This window comes from Fusarium proliferatum (assembly GCF_900067095.1).
Source record: "Fusarium proliferatum ET1 genome assembly, contig: FPRO_scaffold001, whole genome shotgun sequence".
Taxonomy (NCBI): Eukaryota; Fungi; Ascomycota; class Sordariomycetes; order Hypocreales; family Nectriaceae; genus Fusarium; species Fusarium proliferatum.
The window spans coordinates 6,242,032-6,262,504 of record NW_022194790.1 but is presented as its reverse complement, the minus strand read 5'-3'; the positions used below and the strand labels follow the sequence as shown (position 1 = coordinate 6,262,504).

Genomic DNA, 20,473 nt, shown 5'->3' with positions numbered 1-20,473 from the left:
TGATGCTATACGGCCCTTCGAGACCCGCCGAAAGGTTGTATCAGTAACATCTGCATATTTGAATTGAACAAGACTAGACAAGATAAGCTAATGCAGCATATTCACTACGGCAGTAAGTCTTTATGGTTAGGGGATCAATGGTTCATGCGACTACTGATTACCCGGCACCACTCAAGTGCTAGCGTGCCAGATATCTAGTTCTATTTCGCCAAAAGCGTCTGCCTACATACCGAAACTAATGCCACTGTCCGGCCCTAGTGCTGCCAGATTTGGAAGCCAGAGGTAAAAGGCTGGCTGAACGACATACCAATGCGGCAGCTGAGCTAGTGAGGCTGGCTGAAGCATCCAGAAATGTGACAATAGCCCACAAAACGCGGGGTAACGAAGTGGGGCTGCATCAAGCTATCGATCGCGGTAGGGTCGAGCCTTATCTATTGGCTTTTAACAGCATCTCCAGTCACCATGTCTTTTGCGCCATCTCAACAATATTCCAAGAATAGATACATCTAGATTCTTTCAGGTATGCCACAAGGACGCACTATTGAGCTACCTTTCCATAAGAAGAGCATATTGTCTCACTCCTTCTGTCAGCTGTCATACTGCACCATGCTTCTGCAGAAGTTGCTTTAGAGAGCAAAGCTACGTTGATGTCTGGTATTTGCCAATTAACGAGGGCCAAGACAGTTGACTTTTGTGAATACTGAGTCAAGTCGCCGGAAGGAGATAAACCTCCGGAATTTTCAGCTTCCAATCTGCTGTCACCGCCATGTGGCTGATCAATGATTTGCTGGTTGGGGAACTCCGCACGTATTGCCTGTGTCTCACTTGAGCTCGCCACTTTCATGCCATAATACATAGATTGACCGAAAGGAGCCTGATCACCCTCAACGATATACTACACTCGAGAAAGTTGCCATACTATTGTTGCGTAGCAGTGTAGCAAGAGATTAGACTCAAATATGCGATCAGGTATAAAAATCAGGATGTCTACTGCATGAATGTCAATATCACCAATCTACTCCTCAACAACATCAGCATATCAATCTTTATTACCATAAGCCATCATGCGCGTCCGTCGCTCTCTTCAAGAACTTGTCAGTCTTTATGACAGTGGTGATAGAACCCAGCTGGAGAACCTCGTCAGGGCTTTTCGCAAGATCCAAGCCCTTCCAGTTGATGATCCGGACTCCTTCTTCGTCATTGCTGGCTATCACGGCGAGCCTTTCGTCAAGGAAGATCCTACAAACCCCGATTGGTGGGGCGGATACTGCCAGCACCAGACCGTTCTCTTTCCAACCTGGCACAGAGCCTATCTGTATCGTCTAGAGAATGCACTCCGCAATGCTTTGCCTGAGGCCCCAGATCTGGCTTTGCCGTTCTGGGACGAGTGTGTCACGCATGGAACGGCCGAGAATCCCATCCCCTGGTTCGTCACTGCTCGCGAGCTGCCTTTCCCTGTTGATGGCAAGACAGACAACCCCTTGTTCTCGTACACGCTTCAGAAGGGCCTAGAGGACAACCATAGCACTAGGGACGCGAGCCGGTACACCAAGCCTGCCGGCTATACGACTGTTCGCTACCCACTTTCCGGCCTCGTTGGAAACCCCGCCGACAAAATCGATACCGACAGGCACAATGCAAAGTACATGGATCATAAGACCAACACCAAGATCCTCAATTCCAATGTCAAAGCCTGGATGGATGGTACGGTCAAAATCACACCCGACGGCGATCCTGATACCACACTTCCCGACACCTACTCGGTCTACTCTCGCTTTCAGATCTGCCTCAAGGCGCCGAACTACACCGTCTTCTCCAACAAGGCCTCCATGGCAGAATGGATAATTGAAAATCATGGCGAGCCGCACTATGGTGTCGCCCTCGAGGAGCCTCACAACGCCATTCACCTTGCGCTTGGCGGCTTCTATGAGAAAGGCAATTATAACGCTGATCCAATCCTTGGTGCCAACGGTGACATGGGCGAGAATGAGACAGCCGCCTTCGACCCCATCTTCTACCTCCACCACGCCTTCATTGACTATACCTTCTGGCAGTGGCAGCTCCGTCATGATAAGACAGCCAATGGCAGTCTGACAGTCGAAGCTGGCAAGAAGGGCACCATTAGCCTGGGTGACCCAACCTTCCCCAAGGGTACAGCTCTGGACACAAACAGTCCATTGGATCCTTTCAAGAAGCCTGGCGGCGGTTTCTATACCTCGAATGACGTGACAGACATCAATGAACTTGGATACAGCTATGGTCCTGGCTCGCTTGACAATGATCCAGCCCGTTTTGAGCCACCTACTGAGCCCATTGCTAATATCGCACGGGTGCACAATGTCAGTCGTGCAGATTACGCCGGATCCTTCGTCATCCGCACCCACGTTGAATTGCCTAGTGGTGAAAAGGTTGAAGTCGGGCGCGAAGCCGTACTCAGCCGATGGAACGTTGCGGCGTGCCGCAACTGTCAGGATCATTTGGACGAGAACTCGTTTATTGCTATCGACGACAAGACAATGGAAGTGTTGAAAGGCAACGCTGACGATAAAGAGAAGATCAAGTTCCACGTCCAGATCCAGTCGCGTGAGTTTGGTGGGGATAAATTACAGGAGCCTGTGAAAGAGCCGATAGTGGAGTTTTTGTAAATATCCAACAGGAATTATCAAGACGATGTTTATCGTTGAAGACAATTGACCAAAATACCGGCACTGCTCTTTGCGTATGTTAGCATTAACGACGCCAGAGGACTATTAAAGTATTGACCTTATATGACGTTACCCTACACCCCGATAACAGACGATAATCAGAACCACTTATTGGAGTTAACATACACTCTGTAGTGTGGCTAGTGAGCCTCTTAGCCACAGTTACTTTTGTGGCTGCCGCTGCCTCTATGACTTACAACCAACATACCGTATCCTGCAGGAGGCCTACCAACATGAGTTCCCCGCTTTGTGCCTGATCACACTTGGGTAAACAACAGCCTCTTTACTTTTGCTTACTTTGTTTGCCAGGAAACCCTGAACCTACCAAAATATTCCTCAACAGTCAGCTACTTGAAGATGTCGACAACTCTCGAGCCAGAAGCGTTACTTCAAGCAGTCTTTTATCACATAGTTCTTCCTTCCAAACTACCTAGTAGAAACGACGCGGATAATTCTGGCCTGGCCTATGATCTTGGAAGTCGGCTTTGGCGCGCTTTGGCCAAGTTCAGTAACGATCATGACCAGGACACTTGGAACGTCCTAATCAGCTCCATGAAAGCTACAGCATTTCTGAACCAGGGCCAACTGATCAGCCACGAACTTCTGGAGTTGTTTCAAAGCATCGCTAGCGGCGAGAAAAACATGTGGCTTGCTCTGTTCGTCACTCAACAGAATGCTGCTCTGCTAATCCATCGCAATGACATGTCGGTTTCTGAAAGCCATTACTAGTGGTGGAGACATATTAGCTGACCATATAATAGTGAAGAAACAGTCGTTTTCGAAGCATTTCAGACCGATGCGCCGGTTAAAGATGTTCTCGCAGCAAACAATGGCCTTACGTGGGAATTTCCCCATCGTTCAGTCCAAGTCCCACTCAACGTTTTCAGCGACATGTCCTTCATGAGAAACCTGTCCCAGTTTTTGGCACAGGCAAGCTATGAATCCTTTGATCAGTTCGCGGCGAGGGCTTCCAAGGGCGGACAATCAATTGCCGAATCCCGCGACTCCACGGATCCTGCCCTCGTAATTGACATGCTCATGTCACTTTTGGAGGGGCTTGGGAGTGGCGTACAAGTTCAGTCGGTCGGTAAGAAAGTTCGGGATGACGTTGTTTTGGGATCATCTGAGATTCCCTGGAGGCGCTCGCCGTACTGGCTAGTTCTCCGTGTAGCATTGAGGCGCATGCTACGAGAAATGCTAGACCACAAATGTGCCGGCGAGGGACGAGTCTATTACAAGTTTATTATCTGCGCCATGTTGGCTGAGCTTTTCAACGACTGTGTTGAACACCTGCACCCCGAGATGACGTTGCAGCTTCGATCAAAGCTCTGCCGCCGCATGGCAAAACTCAAAGCGGACAGCACCGCGTCTCCACCGTTTTTGCGCCCATTGTATGACCAACTTTTCGCTTCTACGTCGGGAGAGATTGAGAACATTGTGAAGCATGTAACAAAACGAGTTTCGTTACAATGGGATGACTTCAAGGCCAGAGTTACTCGCCGCATTCCAACTCTTCCGTGTCGCGTTCCAGAAGCTGATCTATACATGAGACTGGATAATAGTGAGACCTTTCTGAAAGCTCAGCTGTCGCAAAAGTTCAATCCTATATCCCGTACTAGCTCAGAGGATTTGCCCAAGGTACAAGAGGGAACAATTCTCGAAGTTGGTCGTCTGGCCGACCGCTATATTTCCCTTCAGGACAGTGAGAACGCTGTGGCTATGAAAATGACAACCGGCTCGCAGAAACCGCAACAACTGTGCATATCACTTTCTATGGGTATTGTGGATCTACTTAGCATTGTGGGAGAAACCTTCGACAATGACTCGATTCTGATGAGTCGCCACCTTCTCAGACTTTTCGAGCTTTGGACAAACATGGACGAAGCGGCAACCTCTACGTGTCCATTGCTCAAAGAATATCATCCCTTGTTCATTCCTGATGCATTGGATGTACTTTGCCTGATGACCAGGGACGAGATGAAGCGTTTGTTACGAGTACAGCAATACATTCGCAAGCGTGTGGCTTCACACAAAAAAGGCCAGGGTACAATCTTCGATGCCCCCAGACAAGCGTCGTCGTTTCCCGCCAGATATGTCGCTTCCACTGCGGCTGGTCACCAGATGTTGATAACCGCCACGTTGATTGACGATGCTTCATTGACGGCCCGAAGATCAACCCTATCCAAGCTAGAACGGCTGACGAAAAGGTATGACAGCTTGACACAGTCAATGAACGACCTTACCTGTACATGTACCGTATCACCTGACGGCAAAAAGATTGTCCATGGCTGCCGAAGATGTCCGAAGTTCTGGCAGCGAAGAAAGCTCAAGATCAGCGTTCATGAAGACTTTCTCCCATCAGCGGATACTGACCAGCATAATGCCCAACGGGCAGCAATCCTTGTTGAGCTACTTAGCCCTCAGTACTTATCTGCCTATCGTACAGCAACCTGGCGGTTGTATCTTCTGGGTACCACGGTTCATGCAAGCACCAAGGCCGTCCCCAAACTGCTCCTTGAAGATGTCACCAATCTCAAGAAGTTTTCCCTAGTGGCCAATAACATCTTCACGCTTGCTTCGCGCAAGAAGTCCTTCCGCCAAACTCACTATGGCAAGTTCAAATGACCTAAAACGCCTAACCAGGTCACCTTTCCCTTTGGAGCCGAGATGTCATACTATGATACTGTATCAAGGCTTTGGGCGGACGAACTCCCTAAGATCCCTTGGTATCAGCACCTTTTAGGTCCTTGGCTTCCACAAGGCCTCCCGGATCCATATGAAACGCCAAGAGGAGTACTAGGCCTGCTTCTACACCATCCCTCTTCTTACGAGATCGTAGCAAGCGAATCAATGGGACCGCAATCTACATCTGGTAACGATTTCTGTGCTTCCCAGCGAGCAGTTTCTGCACGAGGTCGACGCTGGCTCGAGATCCTGAAGGAAATGGCAGCTTCCAATTTCGACTTTAGTAGTAGAGCTACAAATTCTTTCTTCCATCGCCTTGCTATGCAGGCCGGCCCAGCTGCACTGGAAGAAGGAATACTGCGTGAAGTTCACAGTTTCTTCAACAGTGAAAAGTTCTGTTGTAGACTGAAAGAGCGCCTCGAGGCTTGGATGGATACAATGGAACAGAATTGGAGACAAGTCGATCGGATGAGTACCGTTGTGATATTTAGTCTTCGGCTATATCACCTTTGCCCGCCAGCATTCAAAGTACAGGCTCATGAACTGCTGTTGAGAGCCCGTTCTATCACCTCAAACTGGATTCTGCAATTACAGCATGAGGTCAGATCAACGCTTGACGGCGACCTGGCCGGCAAGGCCGCTACCTTTGCTTTCTGGGCCGCGTTACTCTGTCGCCAGACATTCTGGGGATGTTTGGGTCATGATGACTTTGAAGCAACTGTGCTCAAAGATGATCCGTTGCCTTTCTTCCGATCGTCAATCGCACTTCAGGAGAACCTGCTTGATACTTCGGATAAATTGCCCACTCACTTGCGCAGCCTTCTTGCCCAAGACATGTCTGCCTGTTATCAGATGAGGACAATCGTCGAGAAGTGGGTGAAGAGCGACATTGGCCTGGTAGAGAAGGCAATTAATGAGACATGGGCCAATGCCAGCGCTCTCGCTAAGAGGTCTTACTCCCCGTGGAAGAAACTTCCAGGCAAACACTCCTCGTGGATTTCATCTCAAACCACCCCTAGTGGCTCATTGGCTTCACAGAGAGTACATTATCATATACTTCAAGGTCATCTGCTAGTGGATCAAAAGCCCCTGGGAAGGCTTCCTCTTGAGATTAGAGATGATGAATCTATGAAGGAGCTTTTCGAGGAGCGACACTTACTAACACGGCCATCCGGGCTCTTGGACTATCAGGTCCTTACCGAAATGGAAGGACACCAAATCCACGTCGGGATCAGGGATAGTAAATTAACCATTAAAGCTCTATTCAGAGGCTCCATTCTTCAATTCGTCCCACGCTCCATGTTGAAAGGTCCCATGGGCTGGGACTTACCTGCAGACCTAGTTGACGACTGCGTGCACTGGTTGGACTTGAGTACCGGAAATCTCGAGATGCGTCGAAAACCACGGATCTGGAGACGCAAGTTATCGAACTGGATACTCGACATCCGAAAGCGAAGAGCCACTAGAAATACGGGGGCCAGTCTTGTTGAGCCAAACTCGGAGATTGGAAGAAAAATCGGCACTATTTTCCAAGATTTTGAAGACTTCAAGAGGTTGACTATATACCAACCTGCCAATGGAGAGTTATCCGTTGAGCTCAAACGCTTGGAGATCCGCTTCCAGGTCAACCAGAGAGGTTTACTGTACTGCCCTCAGCTCAAGGCTGAGGTGGACCCTCAGCAAGATATTGGGACGCTCCACGGGCTACGCAGTCGAGTCACTCTACGCGATATCTCAAACCCTGAAAGAAGAAGTGTTCTTATCCCAATTGGGAACATCCAATGGCAGAGAGACGGAATCCATGTCGCTGTCAGGATTTCCAACGAAGGAGTGTATGCTAAATACACACTCAACTCAGTCCTAGGCCGACTAGACTGCCCACCCGAGCCGCTTCTTCTTTACCTCAAGGCAGCAATACATGCACTAACCTCTTTCCCACTACTAGATGACTTGACTGGAAAGACAGGAACAGAGGAGGCTCGCCATTGTCTGCTCTCGCCTCGCAGTCAGCCTTGGACTCCTTTGGCGGGCTTCCCACAGAGAATGCTGTCTGTCATCAAGTCTCTATCGCCGGAAAGAACTCTCTACCCCCCAGGCATCAATCTGTATCAGAAGGTCCGATGGGATCAGCATTTAACTTCCACTATCCAACATGAAGACTTGGCTCCTCTAGTCGCTCTAATTGAACGTCGGTCACGGGACCTAGAGATCTTCAGTATGACACAAAGTCAGCAGGAAAATGTGTCATATAACGCGTCTGTGGCTCGCTTGCAAATCAGAGGCCGTTTTCGAAGACAGATTTATGAGCGTGTGTGCTTTGATTCTGATTCGACGATTCTTTCTCAGGCGGCACAAACAGATCACTTCGTCCCTATTAGAGACCGAAAGTCATCTGTGAAGAGCTGCCGAGTTTATCAGACCATTCGTGCGATGATGGAATCTGGTACTGGTGCAATTCGCTTTTCCAAGCTTGCTCCAATTTTGGAAAGGTGGAACACATTTCCTGGTGTCAAGGAGTCCTTATCAGATATCGATCTAGCAGCGAGCTTAGAGGTTGGAGCGCCACAACTTTGGGGGGAACTTGTTCGGAAGCTCCATGAAAAAGACCCGGCAAGAACTTACGAGAGCCATTTCTCCTTAGCCTTGTTAGCGTTCAGCGACGACGTTGACATCGTCGTGATAATGTGGCTTGTGGCGCTCTTTAAAAGCAATAGGTTTAGTCGTATCCAGCCGCCTAGCCATACCCTGTTCACAAACTTCCGCCATTTTGAAAAGCCGTCCAAGGATGTGGTTCAGTCGCTAGTGCTACCAGAACCACTCGATGACGGTTATAGTGGCCCAGTGCTCCATGACAAGCCTAAGACAGATGCGGCGTCAAGAATCACGTCCCGTATGCTCAAGATGTGGCCAAATCCACCTCTTTCAAGACAAGAGTTCGAACTATCAGTCAAAGACCTAAACGTGAACACCAGGGACTTCAGCCTAAAGAAAACATGGCAGAGACTCTACCCCGAGCTTCGCAGACTGAAGTGTAATTGGGAGCTATCTGCTTATCTCCTTGAGCTGGAGACCGCAGCAGACAGGTTGATAGGCGATCAATCGACGACGCAGCAAAAGACATATCAAGACGTCTGGACTTTGAAACCAACACATCTGGGAGGCAGAAACTCAGAGGGTCCCAGAGAATGCTATATAGTTCAAACTTCGATGACTGACTTGTTTTCGAGGCATAAAATCCACGACAGGCCCGGCGCTGACTCTCAATCTTGGCTAGAAGAAAATGACCAGTCTTTGGTTGGAAGCTATAACCCCAATCCCAAGAGCCAGGTGTCAGAGTTACATATAGCTCAAAGACCCGAGTTCAACATCCTCCAAGGGATTATACAGAGACTCGTCTCTTCAAAGCTCGCTTCACAACGGGCCTATGGGGAGGACCTTCTAGTGTCACTCAACGCTTTGGCTCTAGCGCAACAGACACGAAAAGTACATTATAGCAGACCACACATTGCTTCAGTCGAGAGGGGTATTACTCAATGTCGCCATCTCTTACGAGAGCAAGGAGAGGAAATCGAGAATTCGGTTTCGCAAGGTGATGAGGGCTTCGCGTGGCTTTCAAAAGGCCATCTTTGGCCTTGCTTCTCACCAGTTGCTATTCTTGAACAGCTAAGAAATGGCAATAGATTGCTAGTCCCTCGTGCATTGGTTAACAGAATAGTGGAGTATGGGGTAGTTATGACACGCCTTCAGCGTTACCTGCGGATAGAAGATGCAATTCTTCGCGGAGATGATAGATGGTTGGAGGAGAACTTTGAGACAGAGGGACACTCCAATTGGAGCCCGCTCAAGTACCCAGAATGGCTTCTCTTAGAGATCGACAGCAACATGCTGATTCGACCTGTCCAATTCGAAGTGGCCAATGCTATTATCTCACCATCATCGATGTCGAATTCTGTTTTACAGATGAACATGGGTCAAGGTTTGCACATGTTACTAATCACATCATAAAGAATCGCGGAACTGACTATTACTGTAGGTAAAACTTCTTGCATCATGCCCATGGCTGCAATAATGTTGGCAGACACGAAGAATCTGTGCCGACTGGTTGTGCCCCGAGCCCTTCTCCTCCAGACAGCGCAAATGATGCAGAGCCGACTTGGTGGGCTGGTTGGTCGAGAAGTTTGCCACATACCCTTTGCTCGACGATCACCTACCGATGACCAAGCTCTAGACCTTTACCAAAGCCTTCACAAGAGAACTCTCGCATCAGGAGGAGTCATGCTGTGCTTGCCAGAACACCTACTTTCCTTCAAGCTAAGTGGGCTCCAGAAGCTGGCCGACAAAGAAGCAAAGAAAGCGCAGAAAATGATGGACATCCAAGCATGGTTGGAATCATCGAGTAGAGATGTCCTCGATGAGTCTGATCTCACTCTTTCGCCAAAGACTCAGCTGATATATCCAAGCGGTATACCCACCATGATTGATGGTCATCCTCAACGGTGGCATGTTATCGAAGATATGCTATATTTGGTTGAATCTCATGTACCCCAACTTCAGGCCAAGTTTAAAGATGGGGTGCAGGTATGGCGACGACACCGGGGCTTTCCTGTCATTCACCTCCTGCGTTCTGAGGTGGAAGACCATCTTAACGCTCTTCTAGTGGATGATGTCTGTCATGGTCGACTCTCACATGTTCAATTCAAAGCTGATAATAGCCTGGATGCCACAAGCCCCGTCAAACTGCTACTCTCAACTACTCAACCTTCCGCATCTATCTGGGGAGATGCAATTGGGTCATTGAATGATGAACCCTCTGGTAGAAAGACTCTCTATCTTCTTCACGGGCTCATTCCCCAGCGGTTGTTGATTCTCTGTCTGAAGAAGTCGTGGAATGTTCAGTACGGTCTTCATCCGGACAGAGCTCCCATTGCAGTGCCATTCGAAGCTAAAGGAATCCCTTCGCAAACTGCCGAGTACGGTCACCCAGATACGGCGCTTGTTCTCACATGTTTGAGCTTTTACCACGCTGGTTTGAACAAATCTCAGCTTCTCCAGAGTCTTCAGTTAATCAGCAATTCTGAAGATCCCTCCTCACACTATCAACGCTTTGCGTCCTCAAGACACCTTCCTGAACACCTTGAACATTGGCATCAGCTGGAGATGGAAGACGAGGCTCAGGTCACTCTTCTCTGGCAATACCTAAGGTTCGAGAAGCATGCCGTCAATCATTTCTTGAATAACTTTGCGTTTCCGCAACACGCCAAGCAGTTTGGGGTAAAGTTCCAAGCCTCAGCCTGGGACATCCCCCTGCTATCCGAGAGTATGATACGGCAAGGTATGACAACAGGGTTCAGTGGGACCAACGACAACAAAAACATACTGCCGCGTACGATTCGTCAAGACGATCTGTCCACTCTCATACAAACCAACGCTGAAGTTCTGGTACATCTGCTGGAGCCACGCAACCAAAGATGCTATCAAGCTATTGATCCACACGGACGGCATCTCAATGAGATTGGGATATTGGGACTGCTCCAGAACAACGGGATCAATATCTTGATAGACGCTGGGGCCCAGATCCTTGAGATGGAGAACGACCAACTGGCTGCGGCCTGGCTTGATGTCCATCACAAAGCCCAGGGGGCGGTGTATTTTGATAAAGACAGCCGTATTATGGTACGAGCTCGTTTTCAAAAGTCTCCCGTGCCACTTCTGGCTAGTTCCTTTGTAGACAATCTCAACGAATGTGTAGTCTATATCGACGAGGCTCACACGCGCGGGACTGACTTGAAGCTTCCAATATATGCCCAGGGAGCTGTGACATTGGGAATTGGTTCGACTAAAGACCAGGTAACGCAAGGTAAGTGCATAAAACAAACAATCTGTCAATCGTATGTGGCTAACCATCATAGCTGCAATGAGATTGAGACAACTCGCGACAACGCAATCAATCGCATTTATTGCCCCTCCAGAGGTGTATACAAGTGTTTTGTCTCTTCGATCCGTCCATAGACCAAAGATTGCAGCTTCCCAACCATTAAAGTCTACCGACATTGTCCACTGGCTCTTAGAGCAAAGTTGTGAGGCTAGTGACAATATGATGTCCTTGCACATCGCCCAAGGATTCGACTTTTGCAGACGTACAGATGCTCTATTGGATTTCAGAAAGTCCTCACAGAAAAAGACGAAGAGAGACAAGCTCCTCCAAGAAACTCAACAGCCTGAGGGACAGATATTGGAACAGCTCTACGGGCCAAGGGGGAAAACATTGTCAACCGCCTTGAAAGCATTCAATTCCACACATCTACAAAAATTTGTCAAAGACCTACATGAGCTAGAGGCGGATCTAGTCAAATACAAAAGGCGAGCATGTTCCTTGGCTTTTGATGAGGTGGAGCAGGAAAGAGAAGTTGAATTTGAAGTTCACCAGCTTCGTGAGAAGCAGAACCCTACACATCTTACAGCACTTACATTTCCGGGCCTCGAAAATGCCCTAGTTCAATTCTGTGAAGAGCCTGAAGTAGGGCTGGATAGCCTGGATTTTATTCCAGCTCTCGACTTGATTGGCAATACCTATCTCGGACTGAAGCATGGTATCAAGGGAGGCTCCTCGAAACTGTTTGTCTCTAAGGAGTTCTCCAGAATAGTTCAAACCTGGAAGGCCGACGCTTCTCGCCAACTTATGGTACGTCCTCTAGCAACTCTCGTCAGACTAAATATACTAATGATGTACATATAGCGACCAGTTGAATGGATACTCTGGAGACCTGACATCGAAACAGCCTTGATTGTCATTCCTGAGGAAGCTGAGCTCCTTCTCCCAATACTCCGTAGGATACAAACCCCAACAACCTTTCTTCTTCCGTACACGTCCCCATTTACAAGATCTCTTTTGGAGGTTGGTACGCTTGCCTACTATCCTGTACCGACTCCGAAGAAGGAGCTTGTGATTCCTTCTTGGCTGAGCATTGAGATCGGCATCATGGCCGGTCGATTATATCTTCCTTACGATCAGTTTGCGCAGCTACGCAGCTGTCTCAAAGTCGGCAAAAGGGCAGAGCCTTTGGTGACAATGGATAATGCTCATCGTACCAGGAAACACATCCTTCCCAATTTCAGTATTCTCAGCCCTCAATCGCTCTCAAAATTCCTAACCGAGTGGATTTTGTATCGGTCTCGGTCATCTGATATTACGCACACCCCTATGGGATACCTGATTAAGAACCGGGGTCTTCCTGAAAATCATCCATTCTTTACTTCTAAACTCAAGCCAAGGACTATAGAAACCAGATCAGAAGCTGATCATGTAGCGGTGCTTAAGAATGCAGAAGCCGAAGATAGCGATGAGGAAAGCGAATAGAGTGAAATCAGAGACGAAGTTAGCAGTAATAAAGATGGTACGGTAGTGTAATAAAATCATGTTTGTGTTCCTGCTGAACTACATCCTTATACTGGTTAAAAGACAATGTACTAGTAAAGGTTTTTTTGAGAGGTATGCAGGTATTAGTACATTTAGTAGAGTTAGCCAAGTACCAACATTATTTGTACCTGGGATATACAAGGCGACATTTCCTATACTTCTTGAGGCTTGCAGCTAATCTTTTAGAAATCGTAGAGAGGTAAGAGAAGTATAAGACGGCAGAAGACTTAGTAAAGAGAATCACCAAGGTAGGAGGCATGACAGTAGTGCCAAAGACATTTTATGTTCTCTTTGTGTAGGCTCTTGCCTGATTCTCTAGACTGTAAGGTTCTAGAGTGGTTTTGTTGAAATATCGTTGAGTCCGCCATCTGGATCTCCAATATATCCTAGAATTTCCCCAAGTCCTGTAGGATAGGTGATGCGTTCAAGAGAATCATCGGATGCAGTGAAGAAATAGAACGTTCCGCCGAGCTCGAACAATGTGTATGGCGCTCCTGATTCAGCATCCAGGGCGAAGAGGGGTTTGATGTCACCACTCAGCCCGTGACGCTCTAGAACCTCGGAGACTTTACCGCCTTCACCCCAAACCTCGTCACCACCCATTTGCTGGTAATCATTTGTCCACTCTGCGGTCGGTTCGGGGTACTTGTGAGCAGTTAGTAATAAGGAATGGGATCCGATGTTCCGATTGGGATTACATACATCGCACTTGGTCACAAGTACGCCATCAACAACTTCAGTGTTTGGGTTCATGGTAAGAGTTGTAATTTAAATATGAATTCAAGAGGCTGGGTTATTAAATGACGAGCAATGAGCAGCGTGGAGTGAAGCAAGCGGCAATATATATGTACATATGTCCCCAGCAAATGCCACTGACGTCAATTGTAAGACAGTCTGTGACGTGGCATTTGTCCCAACATTTGATCAACAGCACTAGACTGATTGTGTTTGTTGTCGAGATATTTCAGCTCGACACTAGCAGTCAATCAATGCCACAACTGTTGATCGTTCCATAAATAGATCAATTGACTTTGCGAGGTCCAGCGCGCAGGTTTTAATGGGCCAAACGATGGCAACCGCACCTGAGACACACCCTTTGAAAATATTTGGCTTTGACACTCGTGTGTAATTTTAAGAGGTCAGTCAGTGAATCACTGGGATTCATGCTCTATTTCAAAATTTCTATGTCTGTCGTCATCTCAGTTGTAATGCTAGCTATGTATCTGTCATTGACTGTGATGTTATCTACATGCATGCAATACTTGCTGTTTTGCGCATCTTACCATATTTGCAGGTCACGACCTGCCTCACCATGCTGGTGGCCTGTTTGAAAATGGATCTATCGCTTGCTGGTTTGTTTTCCGGCAGAGCATACAAATGGTCAAACTGTATGCCTGCTACATCTCGAAGCTATGGAGCGTATTCCGACTTGACACAGTACATACAAGCTCAGGTGCAGCGAGGCATGACATGCTGCAGGCAGTAATGCAGCTCGAGGTTAGGTGTAGGGTACCTTCTGAAGCTATAGCTAATAAGCCTTGCCATAGTGGCTAGGATTAGTTACTGCATAATTTCTATAGCAAGGACGAGATACATATTAATTATGAAGTATAGAAGGTAATCAATATAATATACCTATTAGTTTTGAAGGATTCATCAAGGACATTCATATGTATTACTCTAAATTGTTGATGCGACCGTTGGTGAGTATAGTAGCCTTGAACTGTGTACTCCTTGCATTGCCGAAATTTTTGGAGGCCGGAGCCATTGATTGTCAAAGCGGAATCGGCTGGGCCTTCCTTCCGTCCCGTCCCTAGTCCCTGTGCGGTGTCTATACTAAATGAGGAATGTCGGAAGCGACGCCGGTTCAAGAAGGTTACATGCTTGCCGGAACAACCTCTAACCCCAGCCATGCTGTACGAGTGTGGTCTGTTGAAATTTTTGTTGGCTCGCCGGGGAATGATTGTCAGATTCGCGCTTCGTCAATATGATTGGCGCAATGAGTCTCATGGAAAAAGGTGCCAAGCAATGGGGAGCCGATTACCGGCAAGCGAGTTTCAGAAGGGAAGTGGGCGGCCAATGGTAGAGGAGATATGCCTGTGTATCGGCGACAATTAACCCGAACCCGATATCTGATCAGGGGAAAGAGATTGTTGGTTCCATGGGATCGGCAACGGTCAAGGAGAAGAGCTCGGGCAGCTGCAAGTTCCCGCCCTGTTGGTAAAGAAATGTGTGGCACTTAAGGTTTAATGGCTACCATTGTGCAGAATAGTCGTGGAATCTTGGCACTCTGGCTGCAAGAAGCTGATTTAGAATCTTTGGGAACAAGACAACTTAAACACGCGAGTGATATGGTTAAGATTGTGGTAAAAAGTTCAGTCTGAAGGTGGCCTTTAATTGCTATGTGAGGAAGTGCATCATAGAGGGACATGACTTGGAGCCGCCAAATAACCCAATAACCGCCAGTCTTGCTGAACTAAATCACCATGCATTATACAGGAAGCTTCCCTTTTCCAACACGTCGTATTGCAGCAATGCAAAAGCATCTGCATGCAAAGATCCATGCAAATAACCGAGCCTGCCGAGTCACAGATTGATGGTCTCGTCCGAACTCCTACCAGGATGCGGATCCAGCATCTGTCGTGTGTGGCAATACCCTGTCCGCAACAAAGTTCTCATCGGCTTTAAGGTTAAATGTCAAATGGGCTGTTTATTTGCAATGTACTGCTGCAGGCAGTGTGCGCATGCATGTTACGTTTTAAATAAAGGTGCACCGGTTCCTTGGTCTTCTCTCCGTTTTGCCTTGAACTCTCTTCTTCGGAGCTGCAGTTTCCAGTACACGTCCATGCCGGAGTACTACCAAGGGCCTAACAACTCGGCCAAGCTCAAAGCCGTGACGCTTACGTTGCTGGCTAGTGCTACTATTTTAGTCACATGGAGAATATCCTGGCGTCTCTGGAAGAAGGTCATTGGACTGCCAGATTACCTATTGATAGTTGGTCTAGTAAGTAAGCTCATCGTATTGTTCTCTATCACATACTGATCATTCAGTCCTTGAGCATCTGTCTTGCTGGCTTTAACCTAGACCGTAAGTGTCGCGAGTTTGTGGACGAAACACCTCTAACAAAGTGTCAGCATACTTCCGATGGGGCTATGGTTATCACAAAGATGACCTGCCGCCGGAGATCCAGAAAGCTTTAACGCCGAAGATTGTAGATTTCACCTCACCTCCCTTTACTCCATCTCGCCACTAACAAGGACAGTGCTTCTGGCTTAACCAGGTCTTTTTCAAGGCGACAGCAGGCGTGATCAAGCTTTCTATTTGTACTATCTATATGAACATCTTCAGCAAACCTGTTCTATTGAGTACAAAAATTGCACGGTATGCCAATTTTGCACTGATGGGCGTCATCATCGCCTATTACACTGGCGGCACTCTGGTATCAACTTTTCAGTGCAACCCGATCCGTAAAGCCTGGCAAGGTGATATCGACGGGACATGCATCGACAACACCAAGTTCCGTGTAGCAAATGCCTACATTAACTCTTTTACGTCTGTCTTGCTTGTTTTGATACCATTTCCTGCTCTTCTGTCAACAGGGCATCGGACAAAGGAGATATGGCAATTCCTCTTTCTCATTGCCTTGGGACTTGCGTAAGTTGACGCAGCTATCGATGGAAGGGTTTTACGTTGACAAGCTGACGAAATAGACATACGGCTTGTGCTGTGGTTCGCGTTGTGATGATCTACGTGCCGAACGAGGGAGCTGCTACTGATCCTCACTGTATGTCCATTCCCAATCCTAATGCTTTGTCGTCATCTTAACCATGTCAGGGTACAACACTACGCCCAATACTCTCGCCATGGCTGAGATATTCACGGCCGTCATTGTGTCTACTATCATGACGATGCGCCCTTGTTTCCAGGTTGTCTTTAGTGGGATAGCGACGACCGTCACGAGTACCTCACGCACACGAAGGACTAGAATGGACAGCTCAGGTGCTATGACATCAACCGCAAGCCAAATACGAAGGGCTGATCGTCAAGGTTTTAGCAAGATCGGGACAGCCAAGACTGAGGTGTTGAACATTGAGTTGCAGAGCAGAGACCGCAGTACTGAAGAGTTATTTGTGCCCGGTCGCCATACCAGTACAAAGCATGAAAATGTGTAGAATATGTTTGGACACATAGAGATCCTGTTATAATGCGTTGAGTATGAATAAGACGTTGGATCTTAGCCTGACTTCTGCCATCGTATTAAGACCGGCGTTTATAACGCAATTGTCAAGCTACATAGGGCTGCAAAGGTAATTGAGATGCAGATGTAAGATCGCTTTTTCCTATCACATACAGACATGAAAAATTACCGTTATCACAAGACGTCAGTAGAGCAAGCGTGTGGTTCAGTAGGTTCGTCTCGTTATCTATCCGCTACAACCATGTTCACTACCCTGACTTGTTGTCAAATTTAGTATCCGCACGGGGGTGATAGTGCCGCCTTGGCTTATTTGCGGGCAGTCTGATCCCACCAATAGTCCTTCGTTGGCTTTAAACCGCGTATAAGTCTAGGTATGTCGCTTTTTCCACATTGCCAAGATGAACTGATTGTGCCCACAGTTCCCTTTTCCAACGGGACCCACGATCTCTGTCCAACGTCAAGCTAACTGTCACATCCCGTCCGATTGAATTGAAGCCCGTGCTTCGATAGAGACAGCGGGGCAAGCTCTGAGCTACACTGGTACCTACGAATAACTCGTGGGGAAGTTGGGGGTCTGAAAGGATTGGATCTTGTGACTTCAAGCCTTGAGAAATGAGAATCAACAGTACAAAGCCAGTGCTGAAAATTAATCAGCGTATTGTTAGAGGCCCATGAATCTCAGTGCATTTTATCGCGGTCCCTGCTGTTAGTTCCAAAGGGACCGGAAATAAACTTCCTTAGTGCTTACACATGTACCAACAAGGAAACCCGTTGCGCCCGATTAAAATCCTGTCATCATCCGATTCCATCTTCCATCTCCGCCTCAATCTCGGGGAGCACGAACTGCAGCATCTGCGCCGCGCCCCTGCACCTCGCCTATGAAGATTACATACTCCCTGCCAAGGCCTATCCTAGTCATGCTTCGGGAATTTCGGTGGAACAAGGATTAGTCACCGAGAGACATTTGTTCGTCATCCCATCTCACCCCTCCCTCTTTTTGTCGTTGCTTCTTTAACTCGAGGCTGAGCCGCAGTTGTACAGCATTGACGGGTTGGGTACAAGTCAAGGCAAGCAGAGCAATAATGTCTTTCCTACTGCACCTCTGCTGGTGTTTCGTTGTACTCAGTTGCTTAATATCTACTGTTGTTTGTCATGATGACTATAGGGACTTCCGCCAAAGATGTCTAGCCTTGAAGCCGACAAAGCACATTCACAATTCTACCTTGACGCGACAAGAGTTTATTTCCGCTGGTACAACATTGCAGCTCTCAGACAACGTCCCGACATGCAACCGCGCCTCCCAGGCCGTCACAGTCGACCTCTGTCGAATTGCCCTCCAAATCCCTACCTCAAAGCGGTCATCAATCAGCTTCGAGCTTTGGCTGCCCAGTGATTGGAAGGGATCGAGATATCTGGCAACTGGCAATGGTGGAATTGATGGATGTGAGTGAAATCTTAGTGTACAAGCTTAGCGTTATCGCAAAGCTGACCCAGGACCTTTAGGCATCAAGTACGAGGATCTTGCTTACGGCACGACTAATGGCTTCGCCACCATGGGTACCAACAACGGCCATAATGGTACCACGGGTATTACGATGCTGAACAATCCCGACATTATCAAGGACTTCTCATACAGAGCGTGAGTACTGTGATCTTCCTCAGAACCATTAGCTGACCATCAAAGTCTGCACACTGGCACCCGTTCCGCCAAGAAGCTCATAAAAGCTTTCTACGACAAATCACCAGCTCATAATTACTATATTGGCTGCTCGCTGGGCGGTCGCATGGGTATCAAGGCCGCAGAGAAGTACCCGAAAGACTATGACGGAATTGTAGCGGGATGCCCAGCTGTTGACTTCAATAATCTCCAAGGCCAGAGGGCAATGTTCTACCCAATCACAGGGTCTGCAGACTCACCCAACTACATACCCATTGAAACCTGGAAAGGCCTAATCCATGACGAAGTTCTCCGGCAGTGCGACAAGATTGACGGCGTTGAGGATGGAATCATCGAGGTACCAGACAAGTGTTTCTTCAACCCAAAGACTCTGCAATGCGGCCCCAGACGTCCCAAAAACTGCTTAAACGCAGCTCAAATCGCTCAACTGCAAAAGATCTACGCTCCTTATACTTATCCCAACGGCAAGCTCATCTTTCCTCGCATGAACCCTGGCAATGAACTCCAGGCCGTATCCAAGCTCATCGCCGGCACTCCCTTCAGCTATTCTGAAGATTGGTTCCGCTACGTTGTATACAATGACCCCAACTGGGATGCCAGCACCTACAACACGAACGATGTCCGAAAAGCGGATGAGCTGAACCCTTCCGACATACGAACCTACCCTGAAGAACTACCCAAGTTCAAGAAACGTGGTGGAAAGTTACTGAGCTATCACGGTGGTCAGGATAACCAAATCACTCAGTTCAACACCCAGCGTTTCTGGAACCACATGTACTCTGCCGATAACAACCTGCAGGACTACTATCGCTATTTCCGTATGTCAGGCATGTTCCATTGCAACTCTGGTCCGGGCGCCTGGGCTGTTGGTCAAGGCGGTGGTGCTCCTGCTGCGGGTATTCCTTTTGACCCCCAGCATAATGTATTGGCGGCCATGGTGGCTTGGGTCGAGAAGGGCCAAGCGCCTGCGAGTTTAACGGGTACAAAGTTCATTAACGACACTGTCAGTAACGGGGTTGACTTTCAGCGTCAGCATTGTTTGTACCCCAAGACACAGACATATGTTGGCGGCAATCCCAAAAAGACATCCAGCTGGCGTTGTAGATAGATCTCTATGTGAACAATACTAAAGCGCTTCCGTTAATTTCACTGGTATATGTACCAGAGAATCCAAGTTGGTGGGCCTCCTGCAGGATCATCAGCGCTTGGGCCCGAAACTATTTTGAGCAAAAATGAAAGCCCACAAGACTTCGTAGGCGTCGCCCACACCGGGAGACCGGATGCCAATAGATGGGCACCTGCCTGTTGCGTCTGTGAAAGAGTTATGCCAGCCTTAACCTTTCTCACGGTGCTATACGGGGAAAGCCCGGGATAATCAGCGTATTCCCTAAAATCAGCCCGACCACATAGTGCACGTGTAATTCATGAATCATTTTAACTTGAGAAGTTTGGGATTTGATTTGTCTGAACTGACAAATTCGACGATATCATTGATTTGAGTGCGTTGGCTAATCGATCGAGTTGAAATATAACGAGCGCTGATTGCTGCTATAGATGCCATTATAGCAAATCATCATCTCTATGCAAAGCCGCTCGGTCAACTCAAGCCACAGCCAATTTAACACGCGGCATTACATGTGAAAATGAATAGAAGTACCTCAACTTTAAATAATTTTGCTAACTGACTAGGATCTTATACGAAATGCCAGTAGAGTTCAACAATATACCAATACTTGTATGAGTAGGGCTTGGCACTTGACTAGGACTTTTGTTTCGAGATAGGTCGCAA

General features: G+C 47.9%; 5 protein-coding genes across 5 annotated transcripts; 4 read left to right on the top strand and 1 right to left on the bottom strand.

Moving 5' to 3' along the window:
• Positions 1 to 1,064: 1,064 nt before the first annotated feature.
• Positions 1,065 to 2,645, top strand: FPRO_00035 (uncharacterized protein; the record flags this gene model as incomplete). The annotated part of the gene is made up of 1 exon (XM_031225839.1): positions 1,065 to 2,645. The coding sequence occupies one exon, from the start codon at positions 1,065 to 1,067 to the stop codon at positions 2,643 to 2,645; it is 1,581 nt and encodes a 526-aa protein (XP_031076435.1).
• Positions 2,646 to 3,062: 417 nt separating this feature from the next.
• Positions 3,063 to 12,747, top strand: FPRO_00036 (uncharacterized protein; the record flags this gene model as incomplete). The annotated part of the gene is made up of 6 exons (XM_031225838.1): positions 3,063 to 3,409; positions 3,467 to 5,320; positions 5,399 to 9,366; positions 9,424 to 11,247; positions 11,300 to 12,072; positions 12,127 to 12,747. 6 exons carry the CDS (start codon positions 3,063 to 3,065, stop codon positions 12,745 to 12,747), a joined length of 9,387 nt encoding a protein of 3,128 aa, XP_031076434.1.
• Positions 12,748 to 13,137: 390 nt separating this feature from the next.
• FPRO_00037 (uncharacterized protein) lies at positions 13,138 to 13,560 on the bottom strand (the record flags this gene model as incomplete). The annotated part of the gene is made up of 2 exons (XM_031225837.1): positions 13,138 to 13,452; positions 13,510 to 13,560. The coding sequence occupies 2 exons, from the start codon at positions 13,558 to 13,560 to the stop codon at positions 13,138 to 13,140; spliced, it is 366 nt and encodes a 121-aa protein (XP_031076433.1).
• A 2,092-nt stretch (positions 13,561 to 15,652) lies between these two features.
• FPRO_00038 (uncharacterized protein) lies at positions 15,653 to 16,980 on the top strand (the record flags this gene model as incomplete). The annotated part of the gene is made up of 6 exons (XM_031225836.1): positions 15,653 to 15,811; positions 15,859 to 15,895; positions 15,943 to 16,019; positions 16,071 to 16,462; positions 16,519 to 16,592; positions 16,643 to 16,980. The coding sequence occupies 6 exons, from the start codon at positions 15,653 to 15,655 to the stop codon at positions 16,978 to 16,980; spliced, it is 1,077 nt and encodes a 358-aa protein (XP_031076432.1).
• Positions 16,981 to 18,088: 1,108 nt separating this feature from the next.
• FPRO_00039 (uncharacterized protein) lies at positions 18,089 to 19,792 on the top strand (the record flags this gene model as incomplete). The annotated part of the gene is made up of 3 exons (XM_031225835.1): positions 18,089 to 18,449; positions 18,510 to 18,645; positions 18,691 to 19,792. The coding sequence occupies 3 exons, from the start codon at positions 18,089 to 18,091 to the stop codon at positions 19,790 to 19,792; spliced, it is 1,599 nt and encodes a 532-aa protein (XP_031076431.1).
• Positions 19,793 to 20,473: the final 681 nt, after the last annotated feature.